The sequence below is a fragment of the Xenopus laevis genome, chromosome 2L (assembly GCF_017654675.1).
Source record: "Xenopus laevis strain J_2021 chromosome 2L, Xenopus_laevis_v10.1, whole genome shotgun sequence".
In the NCBI taxonomy this organism is placed as follows: Eukaryota; Metazoa; Chordata; class Amphibia; order Anura; family Pipidae; genus Xenopus; species Xenopus laevis.
The window spans coordinates 119,200,896-119,225,122 of NC_054373.1; the positions used below are offsets into that span (position 1 = coordinate 119,200,896).

At 35.5% G+C, this 24,227-nt stretch overlaps 1 protein-coding gene across 4 annotated transcripts in view; it reads right to left on the reverse strand.

Annotated features, from left to right (window-relative positions):
- The window catches only part of herc2.L (HECT and RLD domain containing E3 ubiquitin protein ligase 2 L homeolog), a 133,602-nt gene that overhangs the window by 100,060 nt on the left and 9,315 nt on the right, over positions 1-24,227 (reverse strand). For 2 of the 4 annotated variants that reach the window (XM_018247132.2, XM_018247129.2), the window contains exons 2-16: positions 23,103-23,193; positions 22,201-22,315; positions 20,376-20,513; positions 14,072-14,291; positions 12,331-12,473; positions 11,893-12,046; positions 10,360-10,470; positions 8,502-8,673; positions 7,721-7,894; positions 6,336-6,524; positions 4,787-4,938; positions 3,475-3,632; positions 2,870-2,983; positions 2,527-2,778; positions 276-469 (exon numbers count right to left, since the gene is read on the reverse strand). In XM_018247132.2, coding sequence (XP_018102621.1) covers positions 276-469; positions 2,527-2,778; positions 2,870-2,983; positions 3,475-3,632; positions 4,787-4,938; positions 6,336-6,524; positions 7,721-7,894; positions 8,502-8,673; positions 10,360-10,470; positions 11,893-12,046; positions 12,331-12,473; positions 14,072-14,291; positions 20,376-20,513; positions 22,201-22,315; positions 23,103-23,174 — 2,358 coding nt within the window. In that variant the 5' untranslated portion in view covers positions 23,175-23,193. The remainder of the gene's footprint in view (positions 1-275; positions 470-2,526; positions 2,779-2,869; positions 2,984-3,474; positions 3,633-4,786; positions 4,939-6,335; positions 6,525-7,720; positions 7,895-8,501; positions 8,674-10,359; positions 10,471-11,892; positions 12,047-12,330; positions 12,474-14,071; positions 14,292-20,375; positions 20,514-22,200; positions 22,316-23,102; positions 23,194-24,227) is intronic. The other 2 variants (XM_018247131.2, XM_018247130.2) reach the window with 2 other exon arrangements.

Sequence of the window (24,227 nt, forward strand, 5' to 3'; positions counted from 1 at the left end):
AACTGATTCATTTTGAAAAAAAAAAATTCCAATGACAGTATCCCTTTAAGAAAAAAATGGGCATTGACTTTAATGCATTTTGAGTAAGAAAAATTGTCACGAGCATTAAAAAAAATTGCATGTGTAAAAAAAAAAAAAAAGTAGCACATAAAAAAGCCCATTGACTTCAATGTGTTTTTTTCACAATTTCGTGCATTTTATGGCAAAAAGGACAGATTTGCTCATCGCTAGCTAGGACAAACAAGAACACAAATCATGTATTCTAGAATACATACCTGAGCAGGACCACATGAAATCCCAACTATGTGTTTAGAGTCCAGTCCCGGAAGTACAGATGGTACAGGTTTGGCAATACGCAAAGTGTCAAAATGCTGGCATTGATCATTGCTCCCCCAACTATACACTTCACCAGATTCAGTCAAAGCCAAACAATGTGTGGAACCTACGGCAACATCAACTACTTTCTTACCTGTTAACAAAACAAGATCTCAGTATTAACAAAGTGGAGCAAGCAGCACAGAAATAAAATGGCAGAAAAATGCTAAAAGCTTTCTCTAGTCTGCTTTATTTACACAAAGGAATATACTGTACCTAAACACTACTTTTCAAATAACTCTTGTTAGAGAGTACAGAAAAACAAGACTGGCATAATGAATGGTCATAAGGTTTTACACAGTTAAAAATATACTTATTAAAGGAGAAGGAAAGCTACAGAGGCATTTTATTGCCAATAGATTATCAGCAATAGTGCAAGCTAGAATGCTATATTTATTCTGTAGTTCTGTATGTTTTACCATACCAGAGTAAAAAGTAGGGATGCACCGAATCCAGGATTCGGTTTGGGATTCGGCCAGGATTCAACATTTTTTAAGCAGGATTCGGATGAATACTTGTGCATGGTCAAATCGAATCCTAATTTGCATATGTAAATTGGGTGTGGGAAGGGAAATCGCGTGACTTCTTGTCACAAAACAAGGAAGTAAAAAAAAATCCCACCTTTTCCTTTCCCGCCACTAATTCGCGTATGCAAATTAGGATTTGGATTTGGTTCAGTATTAGGCCAAATTTTTCACGAAGTATTTGGGGATTCGGCCAAATCCCAAAAAGTGGATTCGATGCATTTGTAGTTAAAAGCTCTAGAAGCTCTCCATTTGTTTAGGATAGCAGCTGCAGTATTATCTTCCTGAGTCTCTCCCTGCTCACTTATAGCTCTGGGCTCAGATTACATCAGAGAAGGGGAGGGGGAAGAGGAGCAAACTGAGCATGCTCATGCCTGGGGCAAGGAGGTTACAGGTGGAAGGCAGGAAGTCTGATACAGAAGCCCATGTGTACACAATAGAAGGAAAGAAATGCAGTGTTACTTTTGACAGAGGGCTCAGAGCAGCATTACTTTGAGGGTTTACTTGTGTATTTATATAGACCTTTCTGATAAGGCTTACTTGGTTTTAACCTTTCCTTCTCCTTTAAGGAAAGATTTCATCTTTTACAGTTAACCAACACTGTTGGGTAAAGGATTTAGTGTTGACAGCGAGACTGTGAGGACAGAAATATCCCGGTTCAACAGTGCATTTGCTAAAGAAAGAAACCATAAAAATGTTTTTCACTATAGTTCAGTAACCATAAAAATAAAATATTATTATATGTTCAGTGGTTACATCCCCCAAAAATCTTCATTGTACTCAAGAGAGAATGGTGTGAGATAAATACTAATATTAGAAAATCTCCAATAACAATAAAAGCAGTTCAACTAGAGCTTTAAAAAAAAAAGTAAGATGCTATCACAGAACATTCCTTTTGAGCTATAAATGCTGTTCCTGGGCTTACCATTGCAAACGCTAAGCAAAGTTAAAGAGGCCAAGGTTAAAGTTATTCGGTTGTGATTTCTATGGTTTATTATTTATTTCTAAATGATACTGTTTACATTGCAAATAATTTTCTATTCCATTTAAAATATTATTCTTGAACCATTCATATAAAATAATGTTAGCAGCTTTGTGTGTAGCTTTTGTCATTTGTTATATTTGTGAACCGCAGTGTCACAGAGGGGACAACTGATGGTAAAACCATTCAGGCCATGTGATACAGAAAGAAATTCTGTGTATATCTTTAAATATAAAAAGATCCACATTCTTTTCTTACTTTCTCATTGATACCATTACAAATTGGAAAATTATGTACATCATTTTTATTACAATGCGCTTGGACTTGCACACTGGCAGGAACTGTTGAAGAAAAGGCGTAAGAACCATTTAGTTTACTACATTTTATTGTCTAGTTTTACATAAACAAAACCCAAAATAAAGTGTAAAACTAAGGACGAACATACCCCATAATACCTTTTCATAAAATCCTTCAACATTTGGCAAAACCTGGTTGAAAGTGTCTCATAAAGTTGCTTAAGGTCAGATTCACTAAGTGTGTGAAAGTTTAGAAAACAAGACACCAGGACAAATGTATTGTTTCTCTGATATTAAATGTTACATGCACTGTTGATAAGCTAAGCCTGTAGACTGCTAGAGCACTTACCCTGTAAACCATTCATGATCTTGGGATATCTGACATGCTCTTCAGTTCCATGCCCCAGCCTCTGATTGTCTCCTTTACCCCAAGAATAAACTTGGCCATCCTTGGTAATTGCTATAGAAAACTGACTGCCACAGCGCACCTTTATAATATCAAGGTCTTGAAGCTTTTCAATTAGTTTAGGTGTTTTGCAGCCATCACTGCCTCCTCTTCCTAACTTCCCATAGTCTCCATCGCCCCAAGACCACACTTGACCTGAAAAAATAATATTAATTTTATTATACTTATATATACACACACACAAACTCTAAGCAGATTGCCCACATAAAAAGCATTATTATCTTACCATTCTCTGTGACTGAAAGAGTTTGAGCATCTCCACTACCACAGGACACATCAACCACTTTTAGTCCCTTCAGTCCTGTCACCAACATTGGAACGGTTTGATCCTCACTAGAACCTAACCAGTATATCAAGAAAATAGGAATCATTTAGTAATTTTCAGTTACGAAATAGAAGCAGGGATAGTGTGATAAGGCATGCAACAAATCCCAAATTCTTAATGAAAGCTTCAGCTGAATACCAAACTGAATCTGAACCCTAATCTGCATATGCAAATTAGGGCTACGAAGGGTCAAAAAGAACTAACTGTAATGCTCAGTTAATTAAATTTTAACTTCCTTGCTGTGCGACTAAATGTCATGTTATTTTAAGCTTTTGGTTTGGCCAGGTACCAAATTTGCCGAATTCTGGATTTGGGGCATCCCTAGTGATAATCCTCTTTGATGACATTAGATGCCATGAATAATTGGGTGTAACTCCTCCCACTAAGAAAATATCCCATTGGAACCAGTAGTTTCTCAGATGTTTATTTTAATTACTCCCTTAAATGGGGATTTAAAAGTTGCTTTATAGAAAGGAATCTCCACTGAAAAGCGAACAGGTACATACCATGTCCTAGTCTTCCATAGTTGCCACGACCCCATGTATACAGTTCTCCATCAGCTGTAATAGCTGCACTGTAAGTGCTGCCACATGAAATAAGAACCACTTGTTTTCCAGTCTGCTTCCCACTCAAAGCAGATACTAGCTTTGGTTCTTCCAGTGATCTAAGAAGGACAATAAGATGTATTTCAGTAAATAAAACTATAAAAAATGTAGTCAACACCTAGGCATCAAAACCAAGGGACCCTTGTTCCGATTTAAAAAAACAAATCTTATACCATACCTGCCCTTCGCACACATAACATTCTTCTGTGGACTCTGGGTCAACATGCTATTAAATATCAACAACCATGGGAACCCAGATACATTTCTTTTAAAACACTACAAAAGCACATGCAAATCAAATTCACAAAGATGATTCTGTATCCACAAAAAACAAATAACATAAATGAAAGGGTTCTTCAATAAACATAAGTATATACATACAAGAAAATCTATGACATTGTTAAAAGATATCTATGAAAGATAAAATAGGTCAACAAAAGAGGTTCTAATTTCATTCTTATATGTCTTATTTATCAGTAAATCAAAATAATAAAGGAAGGAGAACTCCATCAGACTCTCTGCTAAACTTTTATTCCAGGTTGTGGTTACACGACATGTTTCGAGTCGATACCCTTTGTGCTCGTATATATATATATCCAAAATAACTTTAACCCAAATAAACCTAGGGAATTCTGGGTAAACACTTCAATTAGACAGCATTAGGCCCACAATGATTCTATATAATTTTCAAAACCATAACATTCATATGTATAAAATTGAATAAGTTATTAATACAATGCGGCATATAAGTGCAAAAAGTAAAATGCATTATAAATACAAAAAAGAAAAAAGTATGGTTAAAAAAAGTCCAAAAAATAGTCCAAAATTATCCATAATCAAAATGTAAGATTAAATTCCTTTGGAGAAACCACAGGGGAATCAACCATTGACAGTCCACACTTATGGTTGGCCACTGTATAAACCTGGCCCTCCCAGTGATGGAAAACTGCCCAAAAAATTCATTGGGAGGGCCAGGTTTATACAGTGGCCAACCATAAGTGTGGACTGTCTATGGTTGATGTCCCTGTAATTTCTCCAAAGTAATTTAAGGAATTCAATTTCTCATCAGCTGAACAGATCACCAACAACCCTTTACTTATGCCTTATTTATCCAGTGAACTTAAAGAACCACATACCATTTAGGAAAAAGCTGGAATCTAATGATACATTTGATTTTTAATAGTTTAAAGCAGCAAAACAAAATAAAACTTACACAGTGTCCCCATGGCCTAATCGCCCGCCATCACCACAACCCCATGAAAAAAGTTCACCAGTTGCGGATAGGGCCAAATAATGTTGTCCATCAGGGTGTGCTGCAATCTTCACAATATTTCGGGATGCAAGACCCTGCACCAGCTGTGGCCCCTAAAAACAACAAACACAAAGATGAACAAAGTAAATCATAAATGCAGTTTATTGGAAAGCATTGACTTGCTTGCATGAATGCACAGGGATTCTTAAATTAGTAGTTGACCTATAAATTAACTTTTATGATGTAGACACTTGTGTTCTGAAAGAATTGGCAACTGGCCCTCATTTTTTATTTGTTGTGGGTTTTGAGTTCGTTAGCTTTTTGTTCAGTAGCGTTCCAGTTTGATTCAGCAGTTATTTGGTTGCTAAGACATTATTTACCCTAGTAACCTTGCAATGTTTAAATAACAGACTGGAATATGAATAGGTGACAAACTGAATAGAAAGATAAGCAATAAAAATAACACTAAAAATAATAATACAAAAACTATATATAAAACAAATAGTTGCATAATTACTAGGAACAGGGCATTCTACAACATACAAAAATGAAACAGGGTAAACCACCCATTTAACAGGTAGCTCAAGGCCCATATATGTGTTCATGTGATTTTTATGAAGTCACCATGGTGCCCTTTAATACATCATTAATTCTAAATACTTATTCAAATCAGATACACTTAGGGGCAGATTTACTAAGCTCGAGTGATGGTTCGAATTTCAAAAAGTTTGAATTTTGAAGTAAATTTTTGGGTACTTCGACCATCGAATAGGCTGTATTCGACCATTCGACTTCAAATTGTACGATTCGAAGTAAAAATCGTTAGACTATTCGATCGACTGTCTCTTTAAAAAAAACTTACAGTACAAAAATTACAGTAAAAAATTACAGTAAAAATTTCAATTCGAGGGTCGAATTTCAAAGTTTTTTTTAATTTCGAAATTCGACCCTTAGTAAATTTGCCCCTTAATTTAAAACAAATTACTGGAGGTTGCTGAACCCCAAGTGGAAAAGGTTAAAGCAATGTTCCATTATAAATAAGTTAAATATTTTCAAAAGTTGTAGTTATTTGCTGCTTACAAGAAAAGAGAGAAAAGGCTGTAGCACCAGAAGGTATCAGAAGGTTTCCTTTAAAAGGGAAACCCCACCCAAACTTTTTTTTTTGCATATTGACAGACACTTCCCATTACACATTAATTAAAAATGTTCACGATTTAAAAGTTATTTGTAAATACAACAAAAAAGCAGATTGTGTTCGACCCTTTCTCGTCTACTGGTTCTGACTTTTGATACAATTTAGCACTATGCTGGCTTCTACAGTCAGCAGAGCAGAAAAAAAGGGACAGACAAATACTACTTTCAACAGCAATTATATTTTCTAACTGAAGCGAATATATTACCAACAATAATAATATTATAAACTTTAAGCCATTCACCAAGGGAGGATTACCTCCTTTTTAGCGTTTTCTATATTGAGAATGTTACTCAGAAGAAAAAAAGAACAACTTACCAGTGTATTGTTGTTGTAAGCTTGTGTGTATACTTTGCCATTTCTGGAGAGTATTAGAAAGCATTTTTCTGCACATGCAATCTGTGTAACTCCAAGATTAGCAAGTGCTTCACATTGAATGGGACCACTTACATTAGCATAATACTTCCATCCTAGCAAACCCCAGCTGATCACCTCCTGCAGCGCACCCTTGGTGGAGGGACGGGGGACAAAAAAAAGAATATTTTTAACCAGTGTTATCGATAATTACTCGATAACTATTAGAAGAGAAGTTTTTTGTAAATTGATTTTTTAATGTTATTTACTGACCTAACTGCACCAATCCAAAGGGAATAATATATCCCATCAACCAAGAAGGTAAGCTATCAGTAACACAGCCACAGCACACAAATTAATCACTCTGGTGGGCTAATTTTTTTTTTTTTTTAGCTGATGATACAGGGTTGATTATTAATCAGTTTCGATGCAGAATGCACTGATTTCCATGCAACCATTCAATGAGAATCTGAATACACTGCTTATATACTATATGTTATGAGTTGGACCCTATACAACAGGGCATGTGCTGAGAATTATAAGAAAAGAAGATGGGGAGCTGAAGGCATTTTCAGAGCCTCCAATTTTCACTACTAAAGGATTGTGGTGGTCTTGGGCTGGCCCAGAAAAAAAAATTTGTACACTAATTTTTTGACAAGTTTTCCTTAAAAGATAACCGTGTAAAGCTAGATCAGTAAAAAGTGCAATAAAACTAAAACAAAAATAATGGCATTGAAAAAGAGAGGCCAATGTCACATTTTAATCTAGAAATGATTTTACCACATTGTGCACAAACATAGTATGCTCATACATATATTTGGATTGATTGTCGATCTATTAAAGCTTTCAGATATTTATCTAAATAAATCTTATAATTACGATTTTGATATGAGATATGGAAACCTGATATGCCTTTTTTTCTGTAATAAATCAGTACAGTACTTTGTACTTAATGGTATTGACACCAGAATAAATCTTTATTGGTGGCAAAACAACCCTTTTGGATTTATTTAAAGTTTAAAAGCTTTCTTTAGTAGACTTAAGTTATGGTGACTGAATTACTGAAAATGTCTTATCTGGAACGCAAGGACCCAAGAAATCCTACTCTATATTAATTTGTATGTATTTCAGGAAAATCAAAGAGACAAATTATTGGTAAAAAAAAAAAAAAAGAAAAGAAAAGAAAAAAGAATGACCAAAACAGCACACTTTGATACACATAAATGTACATTTAATCAGGGACACTGTAAGAAGCCCCAGCCCAGTTAAGTATGGCAGGCTTTCTTTACATCCAGTCTACAAATCAACCCAAAAATACACAGCTTTGAAGGATATTCATGAGTAAATACCTTATGTGAGGTTGGTGAGCTGCACTGAGGAGGCATGCAAGGTACAGCCAATCGGTCCAGGTGAGCCATGATTACTACAGCTGTTTGCCGGAGATCAATAGCCAACTCATTGTCTTGAGGCAAGATCAGATATCTGAGAAAGTTTTCATTTGGACTCAGCTGACAAGAAAGAATCTAAAAAAGAAATAGGAAACATTTACTTACATTCTTGCATATTCTAGTTGAAATGAGAGGACCGTTAAATTAACTCAATACGATGTAGACATTGATATTCTGAAACTGGTATTCATTTAACATCTTTTGTGTTTTGCAGTTATTTAGCCTTCTGTTTAGCAGCTCTTCTGCTTGGTATTTTAGCAGCTATAAAGTTGCTAGGGTCTTACTTACCCTAGCAACCAGGCAGTGGTTTGAATAATAGAAGATAAAAAAGAAAAAGGGTGAATTGGAAGATAAGTAATAAAAAGTAATAACAATAAAATTGCAATCTCACAAAGCATAAGGTTTTTGGCAGCCAGGGTCATTGACCGCCATTTAAAAGCTGGAAAGAAACAGAAGAGGAAGGCTAATAATTCAAAAACTTTAAAAAAAATTAAATGAACAATGTAGACCACCCCTTTAAGACACAAAAAGTATTAGATAGTAAAGGACAAAACAGCAAAGCAATCTTACTTTAGCATTATAACTAACATTAAAAAGATCTTAGCAGCAACAGTCCAACATTGTACAAGAAAGGTTTTCATATTAAAGGTGTACAAAACATAATTTGCACCCGAAAGATTACCTGCATTTCTTTCTCCATGTTATGGATTTCTTTATTACATACAATACTCTCAAATCTTTGCAATAAAGGAAGGAGAGGCGCACTTGTTCCCTGCACAGATCTCTCATTGTCAGTTTCTTTTGTTCCATTTTCCCACAGTTGCAACAGAAGCATAACAGCAGATAGCATTTGGCTGGTAAAATATAAAATTGTTTCATTTTATTAAGAAATTAAAAACCATTTGCATAATATGTTTATAGCACTAAAACATTGCACAGGTCAAAGGGGTTTTTCACCTTCCAACATGGTTTTCAATTTAATTGTTTTCAGAGGGTTCACCATTTATAAAAAATGTTTACATTCTATGTTCTATTTGACTGTTTTTCCTAAAATTGACACTTAAAGTATAATTTTTCACCTTCTTATGTCTTTCTGAAGCAGATCTGGGAGGGTGGTCAACAACTTCATGAACTGTTCTAAATTGATACGTAAGTTGATACATATCTTTGGAACTGCTGAGATTCCTAACCAAACCAATATGTGATAAAGAGGCCCACATAGTACAGAAAACCCTAATATACCCATCACAGTTACCCGTTTCTTCAAAAAGTATGAATAAATGCCATTTTCTATGCTGAAATCCAGCTGGTTAACAGTTCTCTTTCAATAAAGTGTATTTATTGGCTCAGAACATATGAGCAGACAAAGAGTTGCCACTTTGTCTGCTCATATGTTCTAAACCAATAAATACATTTTATTAAAAAGTTACTCACTCAACAGTGTGCTACAGTATATTGGACTATTGTACTAGATATTCTGACCTGTGGCAGGTTGGATCTAATACTGTCCAAGCACCTGATCCTAAGGGATTTGCTGCATGAGGTTTGAGCACTCCATCATTGTGTGGAACAGTTCTCTTTCTGCATAATTTGAAATCCTGGCAGGGAGGGAGGGACTAAAACACTGATGTTACAAATTGTAACAACTTCTCCACAGTTTACAGACAACATGCAGGAATTACATAACCCGCAATGCATTGCACTGTAATGTTCTGTTCCTTTAATTATTAATTATGTGTGCAGGGAATTGTGTGGTTTGGAGGCTGAGGACAGATGGCTGTTGAAACAAATTAACAAAAGTCAGCTAGGGGGCTAGGCTTAGGGAACGGTCAGAAACCATTAACTATCATGAAAAGTCTGCATATTTTTTAATTGATGTATATTGCAAAGTTGCTTAAAATTATGTTTACTTTTCAAAAAGCTTAAGTTATGTTTTTGTGGAGTTCCCCTTTAAAGCTTCCTCGAAGGCAGTTATATTTGATGCAATAGTTATTAATATTCCACTTCTGAGAAATGGATCAACTAATGTAGCAAATTGTAACAGTTCAGAATCTGCACCTGGATTGCCGATCTGCCAGACTGAAATACCAGAGAAAGGAGTATGAAACTTTAAACTTCAACTTCACCGATCAGAAATAAAACATGGAAAACAATTTTAAAAAGTTTTTATTTCTGGTGAACAAAAAAAAGTTTTAAAATGGAACAAACCCTTTGTCAATAGCATATTGATATGTGAAAGTTAGCTAAAACACCTTACATAAGGTTACCTTACATAATTATATAAGAACTGTATTTTATTGGTCATTATCTGAAAATCAAAGTGGAAAGTGAAAAAGCAAAAATACATGGTTCCTCTAAGTGCCCATTTACTTTCTAGGTATACCAGGATCTCTGGGAGGAGTCTGGTGTATAAAGGTGTTAGAGTACAAGTGATGATACAGCTTTGTAGGTACCACCACCAGTTACGAGGTGGCAGATAGGGAACAAATAACCTAGAAATGGCACAGCAAAGCTTTTCCACAAAAGGTTAACTTGCTTACCTTAGGGTTCCTCTCTGTACAGCCAGCTCTAGTAAAATTGCAAGTGCCAGGTGCTGGTCTTGCAGTGGAATGTTGCCTGGACTTCTGGGGCTCTGGGTACCATGTACATCGCTGCAGAAAAAGAAGTAGTGAAGTCTTGGTAATTTTATATTTCTGAAAGTCATGTTCACATTTTGCATTTTCAACAGTACATTTGACAGAATCTAAAACAGCATAGTTAAGTTTTCTATGAGGTAAGACTATTAAACAAACATTAGTGATTTCTTCTATGGTTTATTTAGAGTATATGTATATTTATTTTCCATTTGCTTTATTTGTCCAAGTTTCTTATTCAGCTCTTTAACACCTCGCACAGGAATCAATTTGCATAAAATAGGTTTCTATTTTTGTAATCTGATTACATAGCCGGCAGCACAGTTAGGCAGAACTCGAACACTGGTAGATTAAGAATCATATACAGTAAATAAATGAAAATGCTATTCACATTCAAATATTGCAATAATTTGGAACTATAAATAGTAATTGTTTCAAACAGCCAATATAAAGAAAGCTGCATTATCTTCATACATGTAAAGCAGTTTTAGGTCTTTATATTTTGGCGATACCGGACTTTAATCTTAAGTATTCAAATATTTATACATGTGTTCATGAACACCATAAGCAATAAAGGCTAAAAGAAGGGGGGGGGGAATCATTACAGTCTGGAGTTTAAAGCAAGATTTAGGGGCAGATTTATCAAAGGTCGAATGTAAGAGTTTTTTTAAAGTCGAATGTCCTCAAATGACCTCGAAATTCGAATAGTTTTTAATTTAAGAAAAAACTTGAATATCTAAAACTCAAACAAAAATCATTGACCCGAAAACTTGAATCGATTTCAAATTGAAGACAGGAAGGCTATACATCTTCAAATGGGTCACTGGACCTCCATACCTCCCAACATTTTGGAAGTAAAAAGAGGGACAAAAAATTTTTTTCCGCACATAGCGCAGCAATTTTTTGACCCCTTTCTGTGGCCACATCCCCAATTACCCTGTTTGTTTTACAAAATTTGGCAGGTTATGAAAGTTTGAAAATATTTCTCCTTATCTAAACTGTGTTTTTGTGTCTCAAAATTGTAAGTATCTTATTTGCACCTGTTAGCTGTTCTGGGCTCTCAGCTAAAAGCCAATTAAGTGAGAAACTTTGTTTCTTTTTCTGGCTGTTCAGTGCAGAGAAAAGAGGGACTTTCCAGTACAAATGAGGGACTGCAGGTTGAGCTGTCAAAAGAGGGACTGTCCCTCCGAAAAAGGGACAGTTGGGAGGTATGGACCATTGACTTCTAAATGAACTTGGTAGGTTTTAGCTGGCAAATAGTCAAATTTGAGTTGTTCTCAGGGTCCAGGTATGATAAATCTCGAATTCAAATTTGAGTATGGATTATTCCCAAAAATCCCACTCAAAAGTTCCAACTTGAATTTTCAATTAGAATCTTAATAAATCTACCCCTTAATTTTAAAAAAATCTATTGAAGATAGAACAACAAACGCAACTCACCCTGTAACAGACCTTAAAAATTTGGTAGCCCTTTCCACAACTTCAAGCCACACAGAAGATACAGTGCCTTCATCAAAGAGTGAGGCCTCTGGAAGTGCTCGAAGTGCATCAAGGGATTCTTGTAACAATTCACTACAAAGGTCTGCATCCTCACCTAAACAAGAAAGAGGTGCATATATGCATTGAGCCATGTTTCATGTCAATGAATAGCTGAATGATTTGGGCTGGGATTTATCATATGTAATAATATATAAATAAACCAACAGGGGTAGGGATGCATCAAAACCACTACTTTGGAATTCACTGTGAAAGATATATAGACACACACACTACTAATTAGATTAACAGTATATAAGAATATTGGTATGCAGATTCTCCTTACAAAAACAAGCGCTGACATAGATTATAGTAACTTTGACAGTGAAGTTTTATGCTTACCGGATCTCCATGCTCTACGCAGAAAAGCGAACGCAAATGATAGAGCAGCTCTGGAGCCAACCCTTGCAAGTCCTTCCACCCCCTGGCCAACAGGACGGGAACTGTGCACATGAAAAATGTCCTCACTGCAAGGGATGAAGTCACTAATTATAGACAACAAACAAATGAATATTAATAAGTATGGGTGCTTTGTAGCAAATGGAGGCACAAAAAAGATTTGAAATATTTCACGAAATAAGAAGATAAATAGAATTGCAGCAAAGGGCCAAGATATAACTTACCAAGGAATTTTGACCCTAAGTCTGCCCAAGAGCTCACAGCTTTCCATTAGCTACTAAGGAAATAGCCTATGGCCTATTTGACCATCTGATTCTTTTGAAGGAACAGGCCTTTAAAGCTCAAGCAGTACTTATACAGTTTTGAACTTTACTTAATGATACCTATGCTGTGTTAAGTGGGGGAGCGTAAGAAAATAACAGTTTGAAAAACAGTGCACGTGTTTTAGCCCTAGTTCTTTTAATAGACCAGATAAAGAAAATTCACTTAGTGCATCAAGACAGGAAGATAAATACATATTTTTCTTCTTCTTTAACACTTAAATAACCTCTCTCTGAGTGACTTGTAAATAAACAATGTAATAGACCAAATTGTAGACCGGGAAAACATTCTTGGCTCTGCTCTGACTAAGCTGCACATGTGATAAAACCATTAGGGGGGCATCTATTTAAAGAAACCAATTAATAATGTACCAAGTAGCAAAGCAGGCAGCAGGGGCCCCTGAAGAGCAACACAGAAACATGAAAAGAACTATAGCATGCTGTTAGAATTGGCTTCAGGTTTACAAGTATATCTGCATCTGAATTCAACTACAGAGCTCCTCTGGTAGCTTTCTAATTTATCTATTCTGTATAAAAAGAGGGTGACAATCCTCATGTGTATCAATGTAAATTACTTATATGACTTTGAAAAATATTCTCTTAAATGGTATTTTTGCTAGATAATGCATTTTTGAGTGTGTTTATATGCAGAATAGGGAGTATTTTAGTCTATACTTGTGCCTTTTCTCAAGGAAAACAAACAAAGTGTGTATACAACAGCACCGCCCACATATCAAATGAAAAGAGCGCAAAAAAACACACATGCAACCGCGGAAACCTGACAGCTGTGCTTAAAAACATATAGCTGTGGAAAAACAGAGATACTAATGTTGTCATTTTTTTTATCAGGTTTACTAATAAAACATCATAAATGTTGCTATTCATAAAAATATGAATATTTATAAATAATGCAAATGTCTGTGTCTGGCACAAATGCATCCGATTCATCAAAAAGGGCATAATGGGAACAGAATATTTTTATAGTCTGCCTGGCGTCCGTTCCGATGACATGAGCTCAGTGAATGGGCTTGTGCTAAATATACTTTTTATCTATTGTGTTAATCATAAAAAATATATATCTTTTTGGTTATTTCTTAAGCTAAACAGGTAAGACAGGGAATTTGAAGTTAATATTTGTTCTTTGTGAGGTAGCTAACTAGATTAAAAATTCACAGATAATCCCCCTGCATAATGGACTCTTGCTTAAAAAAAAAAAAAAAAAAAGTTCACAATGAAGAGTGAAGGGAGATGGGTTATACACTGTAATCTAATAGTCTACCTCACAAAGACCAAACATGGAAGTCAAATAAAAAACACAAAAAAAGCTACAAGGGACCTGTGCACCATCAATATATGCCAGTTACCTTTTCTTTTCAGCAGCAGGCTGAGGTATACTGCTACTTTTCCACTTCACTTTGACAGTGTCCTGAAAAACAGTCCTGTTGAGTGCAATGAAGTATCGTTCCAGAATCACAAGTCTCTGTTTTAGCCTCATGGCAGAAAGTGTGGTTTTGGCAGTCTGAGTCGCGAGCAATTGTTGTTCCTTTACAAGAGTATAGAGGCATTCCCTCAGCTCATTCACATCTAGAAGAAACAACAGATAAAAAGATTTATAAAACAGATTGATAATTCCTAGGGATGTTTTTTTTTTCATGCAAGTGCAGTCAAAGTCAATACTAGAATAGAAAACCTAATGCAGGCACCTGCAACAAAAAGTTAAATCGACTGGCTTCTATTGAAGTCAGGTACAATCTTGGATACAATTTGATACTTGGTATGCTGAAACTCTGGTTGAAATTGAAAGATCCGTGTATTTTCTTAGATCCTAGATCTGTGAATTATGGAAATATTTTTCCAAGACTATACTCGCAAGTGTAGCTATTTAAAAGGTTTTATAGGGGAGAAAGTAGACATGAGATTACCTGCAATTGATTTAGGATATGGAAAAACAATGACATCTTAATAGGAATTTCTCCTATGAAGAACTGTTGGTCTGTATCGGAGTATCACTAACAAAGGTGGTATAACTGGCAACCAAAGTAAGATGTACTCCAGGAAAAAGTCCTAATGCACAAAAGGAGTATTAAAGGGGTTGTTCACCTTCCAAACACTTTTTTCAGTTCATTTGTTTTCAGATTGTTCCCCAGTAATAAAGGCTTTTTTCAATTACTTTCCATTTTTTACTCTTTTTTCCAAAATCTAAGTTTAAAGTTGAATGTTCCTGTGTCTGGTGTTTCAGTCTGGCAGCTCAGTAATTTAGGTACAGACTCTAAACTGTTACAATTTTGTAACATTTAATTTATATATTTCTCAGCAGCATCTCTGGAGTATTAGCAACTATTGGATCAATTCTAACAGCTGGCTGTAATGAAACCCAGGGATTCTGCTCAGCAGGGACATAGATAAGAAATGTATCAACTAAATTTAGAACAGTTTAAAGGGTCGGCGACCCCCCCCCCCCCGCAGAGCTGCTTTAAGGTGAAAAATGACACTTTACATTTCAATATCAGAAAATCTGTGACACATAGAAAATAGAAAGTAATTGGAAAAAGTTATTTCTGGTGATCTATCTTAAAACTAGTTGTTTGAAGGTGAACAACCCCTTTAAGTAAGAAAACACGTCATGCTAATAAAGGGAGTGAGTTAAACCTCTTCACTTTCTGTTAGGATCATAAGATATGCAGTCTTTCAAACAGGCCCAGATACATGCATACAGGGTATATCTACCAACAGCAAAAAGTGTGTGCTGCCAGAGTCAATGAGAAAAGGAGGTTCTACTTCAGGCTGCATCAGGGAAGGGGACACATGGTAACTTGGAATATGTGGAAAAAAGAGAAGGGGTAATAATAGAAATACATTTTCAAGGACTAAAAGATTGTGGAACAACTGAAAGACACAGGGTTAAGAATGGACTGAATGAAAAACTTAATTTGTGCTGCACAGGAAGTAAACACAATGTCAGGGATGAGATCCAACTTGGAGACATCAAAGAAGTGGGAAGCCAGTATTCATGTTTGGATTAATCATGCTGTGCATAACACTGGAGAAAAACATTGCAGGTGATGTTGCTCATAGCAACCAATCAGATATTTGCTTTTGTTTTCTAAGATGTGGGTGACTCGTGAAATCTAATTGCTGATTGACGGCTATTGGCAACATCACCAGTGATGTTTTTCTCCAGTATTTTAAACAGGCCAATAAAGCTGGCCACCAATATGGAGATCCGCTCATTTGGCGAGGTTGCTTCATATGGCCGGTTCTCGATATCGATCGGGGAAGCCCGTTGGAGGGCCCCATACACTGGGCAATAAACTGTCAACTTAATCTGTCTTATATCTGCCCATGTATGGGGGCTTTTAGCCTCTTTAAAGGTGCTTATCACTTTCACATCTTAGTAGCTGCATCCAAACTGTAGTGTTCAAAAAATATATTAAAGGGAAACAGACCTGTTGACATTATGAATATTTAATAAAAACAAAGGAGTCTCCCTCACCCTTGTTAAACGGTCAAAGCCAGTTGTGGGAGAGCTGGAAGTAAACAATAAAAAAAAAACACAAAGGAGAAAAAGACTTGCCAGCTGCTTTTGAAAAAATAGTCAATGCATTGTGCCTGTTGGATTATGAAGTTTGCCTGTCAGCAATTTGTCTCATAAATTATTGCAATATTGTTACGCCTGTTGTAGCACTATTTGCATTCTTAAGACTGCAAAACAATTGTTGCCTTTATTCTCTTCCGAGATGAAAGCTTGCAGCAAGAGAACACGTGGAAAGGACCCAACAACGGTCAAACTGACACAGACTGGAGTTCCTCCACAAATGATAGGGTAAACACTGCAACTTATTTGTAGTTATAGTGTTTCCCTAGCATCTCTTAGCCAGGTGTATCAACCAGCATGTTATATAAGCTGCCAATCTTCACTCCCATCACAAATTTTGCCTCAACCTCACTGCCCAAAAATAACACTTTTTTCAGAAGCTGGTATTACTACATGCTTCTGCAATTACAGCATGTAGGGAATTTGCAAAAGCAAGCAGTCCAACTTTTATAAGTTTTATATTAAAGGAACAGTAACACCAAAAAAACTAAGTAATTAAAATATCATATACTGTTGCTCGGCACTGATAGAACTGGTGTGTTTGATTCAGAAACTGTACTATAGTTTATATAAACAAGTTGTTGTGTAGCCATGGGGGCAGCCATTCCAAGCTGAAAAAAGAGAAAAGACACAGGATACATAGCAGAGAACAGGTAAGATCTGTAGCATACAAAGGGATTCTTGTATGTATATTTTTATTTGTATAGTGCTCCTTGAATGCAAAGCACTGTACAGCAAAACAAATTAGTAGTAACAAACAAGGGGTCATTGAAATAAAAACTAACAATAAGTGCATTATTAGACATACAATTCACATAAATATAAAATATAATTACAATACAGATTAAGTGCTCAATGTCAAGGAAACAAAAGGCTAGAGGACCCTACCCCGTAGGGCTTACAGTCTAAATGGGAGGGTAACATACAGACACAATTCAGAATTCTTCAGAACTTATATGTTATCGACTAAGTGTCCTGTGCTTGGATGGCTGCCAAGATGCCCTTATTATAAAATCTGAGTAGTTACAAAGTACACACCCTGTGCATCTATGGACCTTATGGAGCCATTATCTCCAGATACCATCTCCATACACCTTAGACCAGAAGTACCTCTGGCACATTCTTATATAATTCTATCCACTACCAGGTGCCTCTTAACACACATGGGTCCAATACCTAAAACTGCCTTTCTATATAGTTGGGGTAGCACCAGTAGTTCTACTATATCACCCGTTATTTTATTAACATAATATCTTGGTTTAGGGCTAAGCATGAAAACACTGTATCTGCAGACCCATTATCAGCATTACATAAAGAGTACCAATAGTAACTAATGTAGTTGGGTAGTTTTAGTGTTTTAGTATGTACACAACCCTAACCTTCATACTGAGATTCAGTTGTGTCCACCATACTAGCATGTATAGATGAAGGACCTTAATATGCGAATCCAGGGATGTAGCATCTTAAAGATTCAGATTAGAATTCAGAAGTTAAGCATAGGGTAATTCAGGATATCAATTCAGAATTTTCGCTAGTACTGGAGGAAGCACAATGGGGGCCCAGAGAAGCACTGGCAGGGACAAAGGGAGGGTAGCTAGAGTGTAATCCAGGGAAGAGCTGGCTGGAGAGCCCAAGGGGTTGAGGGTATTTACCCCACGGCCCCTGTGGACCACAGATCTCTACAAGAGAAATTAACTTTATATTGTTTTAAAAGAAAACCCATAAATAAAGGGGGAAAAAAATTAAAATGTCAGCTATTTTTGCATGAAGCTGGCTTAAAGTGAACCCATTGAAAGCATTTGTATTCATTATCTCAAATAGACATAGATTAAACCCAAAAGTACAATTATTCAGCTGAGATTTGTTCTAAATTCTAAACCAATTACTGAGGCAGCAAGTCTCTGTTCTATGTAATAAATAAAACACTACAAGGACTTCCGTTTTAGAAATATAATTTCTCATTTTCTAAGTTACCTAAAGTATGATGTTCCCTTTAGCTGCATGTACCTTGGTTCAATCTCAAATGCCATATGATATATAACGTGAAAGAACATTATGCACCTGAGGAACTGCTACATGAGAAGGCGTCGGGACAGTTCCGTTTTAGAAAAACTACTTTGTTCTGAACTTGAATAACCTCACAAATCGGTAGAGAGAGAAAGGATGATAAAAAATAGTTTTCCAAAACACAGAAACAGTGTACTTATTTTCATAACCTTTATTTTCATAAGCCATTTTTTCTGCCTCCACAAAACATAAGGCACAATATATATAGGGCATCATACTATGAAAGTTCACCACCACCACAATTATTCACACAATCTTGTGTCATTCATTAATTACACCATATTTATTGCAGTTTAACTTCAGTTGCATTTCCTGGAATCACACACAGTGCTGGGCCCTACAGCTAATTCATATAAGGTCCTCCTAAATTTGGGAAATAAGACATTTTCATAAACATATACTAAAACCTCTTATCAGTCAGTTCCCCATTAACCTCCCTTTACATCATAAAAAAAAACCTCATAAACCGTGTGCAAGAGTTCAACATTTCATCAATTTTAAAAAGATATAAACTTTTTTTCCTTTCACTTTTCAAAAGTCTAGGCAGAGATATAATGAGCCCACAGGCAAAAGCACTAAGAGGATATTAATTAGAGAAGGGAAACAATACACCTGAACATTGCAGGTCTCTTTAAAAATAGATTGCATTAACCAACCGATAAGTAAAACATTGCTTCATCTAAATAAACCATTTTCATTAAAAAAAAAAAAAAAAACTTGCATAGTAGTAGTATGTGCCTTTGGATAATCCTAAATAGAAAAACTGCCATATTAAGTACTTACACCAATTTTGCAAAATACTTTAAAAGATCACTTATTATATGCTAAACAATTTGTTAGTTAATTATTCATTCTGGTGGAATAGCTTTCCATTAAATGCCTTAGAACTCCATTATTTCTTTAACCCAGATTATAATACAAACAATAATCTAAATAAATCAGCACTACAGTTAAATGTCTTGCTTAATATATTTACAACATGTCCTAGTTGTCCCATGACGTTGTTTATAACTGTGTATCATTTCTTAAGTAATGGTCTTCACACTCAAATAGGAAAATGATACATGATATATCCAGGATGTCTTTCCAGTAATGCCAAGGCATAAACTAGCTGTGCTGTACTGAGATTAAATGGGTATGTATCATATTTGCTATCAGTCTGGAAGGAAGTAATGAAAATACTAAATCTCAGCCCATCAACATACAAAGGCTTTGACTAGAATGTGTTCAGAAGACAGAAATGTAATGGATTTTTAATATCTTATTTATGTTGTCACCAAAGGGGAGTCAGGAATAACTGTGCATGGCAACAAATAATTGTTTTGGAAAGTCATTATAGCCTCAGTTTAGGACTATAATGTTGTGATAAATATGCTAGGTTCACATTTTTGCCACATTTACATATCTAATTTACACAAGAGCCACATATATCTCATTGCTCATTTTAAGCAAATTTTCGATTGGCCTTCATGCTTCGTTACATCATTTTTTAATCATTTGCCTTCTTCTTTTGTCACTTTACATCTTTCAAATGGGGGTCACTGACCCCCCCTAAAAACAAATAATCTCTAAGGCTAAAAATGTATTGTTTTTGCTTCACTATATTACACGTCTTTCTATACAGGCCTTCTCCTATTCATATTCCAGTCACTCATTGAAATCATTGCATGGTCAGAAGGATAATTTGGACCATGGCTACAAGATAGCTGAAATTGCAAACTGGAGAGCTGTTGAATAAAAATTTAAGTAATTCAAAAACCACAAATAGGAAAAAAAAACAATTGCAATTTGTCTCAGAATATTATTATCTCTACACCATACTACATGTTAATTTAAAGGTGAATAACCCTTTTAATACTTAATAAAGAAATACAGGCATTCACAATGGCATTTGAAAGAACATACATGTGCCCATACACATCTAAAGCAGTTTACTTTTCAAATGCATCTTTGTCAGAGTTGCAAAAGAGTTCATCTTAAAAGCAAAAAAAAAAAAAGATGTTTACCTGGTTGCCTGCCCCACACCCAACTCTCCATAATAGTTTTGGCTTTGTAATTTGGAACTATAATTTCATCATCTTCTTTTTTCTCTTTATCATTCTGATCCTCTTTCTTGGAGCTGCTCTGGGCTTCATTGATTTCATCTAGGAAATGAAAATTTTAACCACAAAACTTTACGAATTATAACAATACACTTAGGATAGCTGTTATCTAAATCACTCCCCACACCATTTTCCTAACTGCAGAGAACTCAGAGAAACTGAGTTAGCACACTACAATGTAACAATTGCTTGAAACAGAAATTAAAGGAATCACTGAATAAAACAGAAGAAAATGCCCAAGAACAGCAATAAGATAAATTGCATAGCCTTTTTTAGAAAAACGTCAGATAAAGTCAGGGCTGCCGCTAATTAAAAATTACACTGAAACTCAATTATCAAAGCAGCATTTGTTATGATAAAATAAATATTTAAGTTTTGCAAAGACAAAATAAACTAATGCAAGATCTCGGCATATCCACGTAAGCAGGAGACAATCAATCCAAGGTTATTTCATTGTATTTGTATACACAAATCCCCAGATTACCGCTGTAAGTACAGATGGATATCATTAAAACCTTATTATTGTTCGTCACAGTTCTGAAGGCAGTCCTAAAGCAACAACCTTCTAGTGTGTAGCCGGTGTATTTATTTGTGAGAAACAAATTCATTCATATTAATTCTCATAGTAAGAAATTGTCAGTGCACAACAGAGCACTGTTGTACACGTAAGGGGGGTATTTTTTAACTCTGATTCTCATCTAAGTCAATCTCTCATCTTCCTGTTCACTTTTATACCTGGCATTTGGATAGTTGGGGAGGTCTATTTAGGAACAAAAATGCATTTTTAATAGAATGGAATAATATTGGCAACAATGTTCCCATTAAATACATTAATTGGTCTGCTATTTTAGCATAAAAATAAACTGCTGTCGGCTGCAGCATTTCCAACTGAAGCCCTTTTAAAGTAAAGAAGGTTTTGGGTTTTCTCTGTTTTAAGTGAGATATTGAGCTCTGTATAAACAAACTCCCAAGACGCAATATTTAAGTATTTAAGAATAAACAGCTCATAATACAAATGGCGTATATCTGTTTTACAGTCAACTTTGCAGACAGTAAACCGGCAAAAGCAGGAAGTGCTAAAGTGAAAGGGGTTTCATTCTCTTGTTTAGCACATTAAATAAGAATATAATATAATATATATATTTCTTAATTGAAACAACACACAAACAGTATATTTAGCAGATGCTGTAAAAGGGTGCATAGCCCATATAACATTCATGGCTGTGTCACAAGGGGCTTTTCTACGACTCCTCCCAACCAGGAACCACTTACTACTGTTGCCATGGAATGCATATATTATATTTCAAAAACACCTGAATACTTGATTTACAAAACACAAAAGAGGAAGTCTTAAGAAACATTAGCTCAAACAAAGCAAGGAAAAATCAACCTAACAAAACATATAAGGATGAAACCTGGATTTCACAAAATAAAGTAGCGGACTACTGCCAGCCAAATCAGACTTAGACTTGGGTAGAGTAAAACTTTTGGGTCTACATTACTGCACATGCGTGAATTGCCTGGGAAAGGTAAAAAAAAAAGTTGGCAGCGTGGGGCTGCGCATCATTTTCCCCTAGTAATTTTTTTTCGAAAAGAAGTAAAGGCTCTAGGAAACAACATATGCATTTTTACATTTTAGCAAGCTCCCTGTAATTTTATTTATAACATAAAAGGAAAAAAACATAATACGGTAAGGACAATATAGAAAGGTATGGGGTGAACAAAGTACCTTTTCTTGAAGGAAGGTCTCCACTTTGTGTAGTGTCTGTTCCAGTGTAAACAATTTCTCCATCTTTCACCATTTCGTTCCACAGGCTGCAAAAGCCATCTCTTGTAAAAGCAAGCTAAAAGAAAAAGTTACAGTTACAAAGGAAATGGGATTACCAGGGAAAATAAATCACATTTCTGCTTTGATACATCAGTAAAAATCAGTATCAAGCTCTGCTTCCTTTAAAAAGCTCAGATGTTATCTGCCATCTAGAACAAAGTTCAGACTGTAGTTCTGCTAACCAGACTTGGGTCTCAGCCCAAACAGACAGGGTTGCCAAGCACTTTTATATTTGGCCATTTGTTACACTCTGGGACCTGCCCCCCCCCCCCCAACACTGCCTGCTTCTTTAAGATAATTCAGTTGCGTTTTCAGTGTTGTTCAATTGCGGATCTTAACTGTAATTCAGGTGCAAATTACGGTGAGCAGTTAACAAGGCTTGTACTGTGAAGGGGGCAGGGTGACCTCTGAAGCATCTGTATGAACTGACATGCCCTCTGTGAGAAAACATGCATAGTTAAAAACAAACTGATCACATGACATAGTCTAGATCAGTTCCTTAAATATTTTTGCTTATGATTACTTATAAGGGTATGTTAAGAGTACCTGCACTGTGCAATTGTATATTTCTCTGAAATTAAGTTTTGCAGTTTAAAAAAACACCATTAGACTTCCTGAGTGTTTTAATCTACAATCTGTACTCAACCGGTTTTCAAAACCTTAAAATCTGAATTGCTATAATTCAGAGTACAAGATTTAACACTGCAAAGGTTGCTGGGACTGGAGCTTGGAACTAGCTCAGCTGCACAATGTCATGCTCAAAATGCCACAGTATGAAAATCATTAGCAATAAAATACTTTACCTGCAAGTCTGTCTTCAGCCATTTGGAATCAAACCTTGATTGTGCAACTAAGTTGAAACATTCAGAAGACATCTTGGTGGAACTTAACAGCCTATGAATAAAAAAAGGGCATTTTTTAATATTGTATATACTTTTTGAAGAACTATTTGAAAGGGGTGGTTCACCTTTAAATTGACTTTCAGTATATAAAAGAATGGCCAATTCTAAGCAACTTTTCAACTGAACTTCATTATTTTTTTTTATTTTTTTTTTTATAGTTTTTTAATTATTTGCCTTCTTCTGATTATTTACAGCTTTTAAATGGGGGTCACTGGCCCCATCTAAAAAGCAAATGCTTTGTTAGGCTACAAAATTATTGCTACTGCTACTTTTTATTACTTATCTTACAATTCAGTTCCTCCCCTATTCAAATTTCAGTCTTATTCAAATCGATGCATGGTTGCCATGGATAATTTTAACCCTAGTAACCAGATTGCCAGAATTGCAAACTGGAAAGCTGCTGAATAAAAAGCTTAATAACAAAAAACACAAATAAAAAAAAAACGGAAACCATTAGAATATTGTCTCAGAATATCACGCTCTACATCATAGTAAAAGTTAACTCAAAGATGAACAACCCCATTAAGACCATTGCGTTCTGTGAGTGCTCATCAGTTTCTAGTACAGTCCAGTGCTAGTCTCTTGTTTCACTGGCAATAATCTAAATGGACATACATTATGTAAAAAGGCAGGTCATACCACATAAAAACAAAAGAAATTTGCACAGTTGAGTTTTGGGGCAATCACCAAATTGGTTTTAAACTAGCCACACATATACTAAGCTATATTATTTGTTCATGTCCTTTTTAAAATGTATGACATCGATGTTTGAGGACCTTTAAGGCTATAAGAATAAGAGTTCCACAAGTAACTACAAACTCTCAAAAATGTATGCTGGCATGGTTATAACTGATCAGTCAGTCTGATACAACAGCTCCAACATATTACAATAAAGAGGCCCCAGCATTCCATGACATTGTTACTCCACAAAGTGACAGACCATTTTTCTTTTACATCTGCTCCTGTCTCATATAATTTATGGTTTACCTCCAGTATTCTAGCTTGCCTCTCTCTGTGTAACCTCAC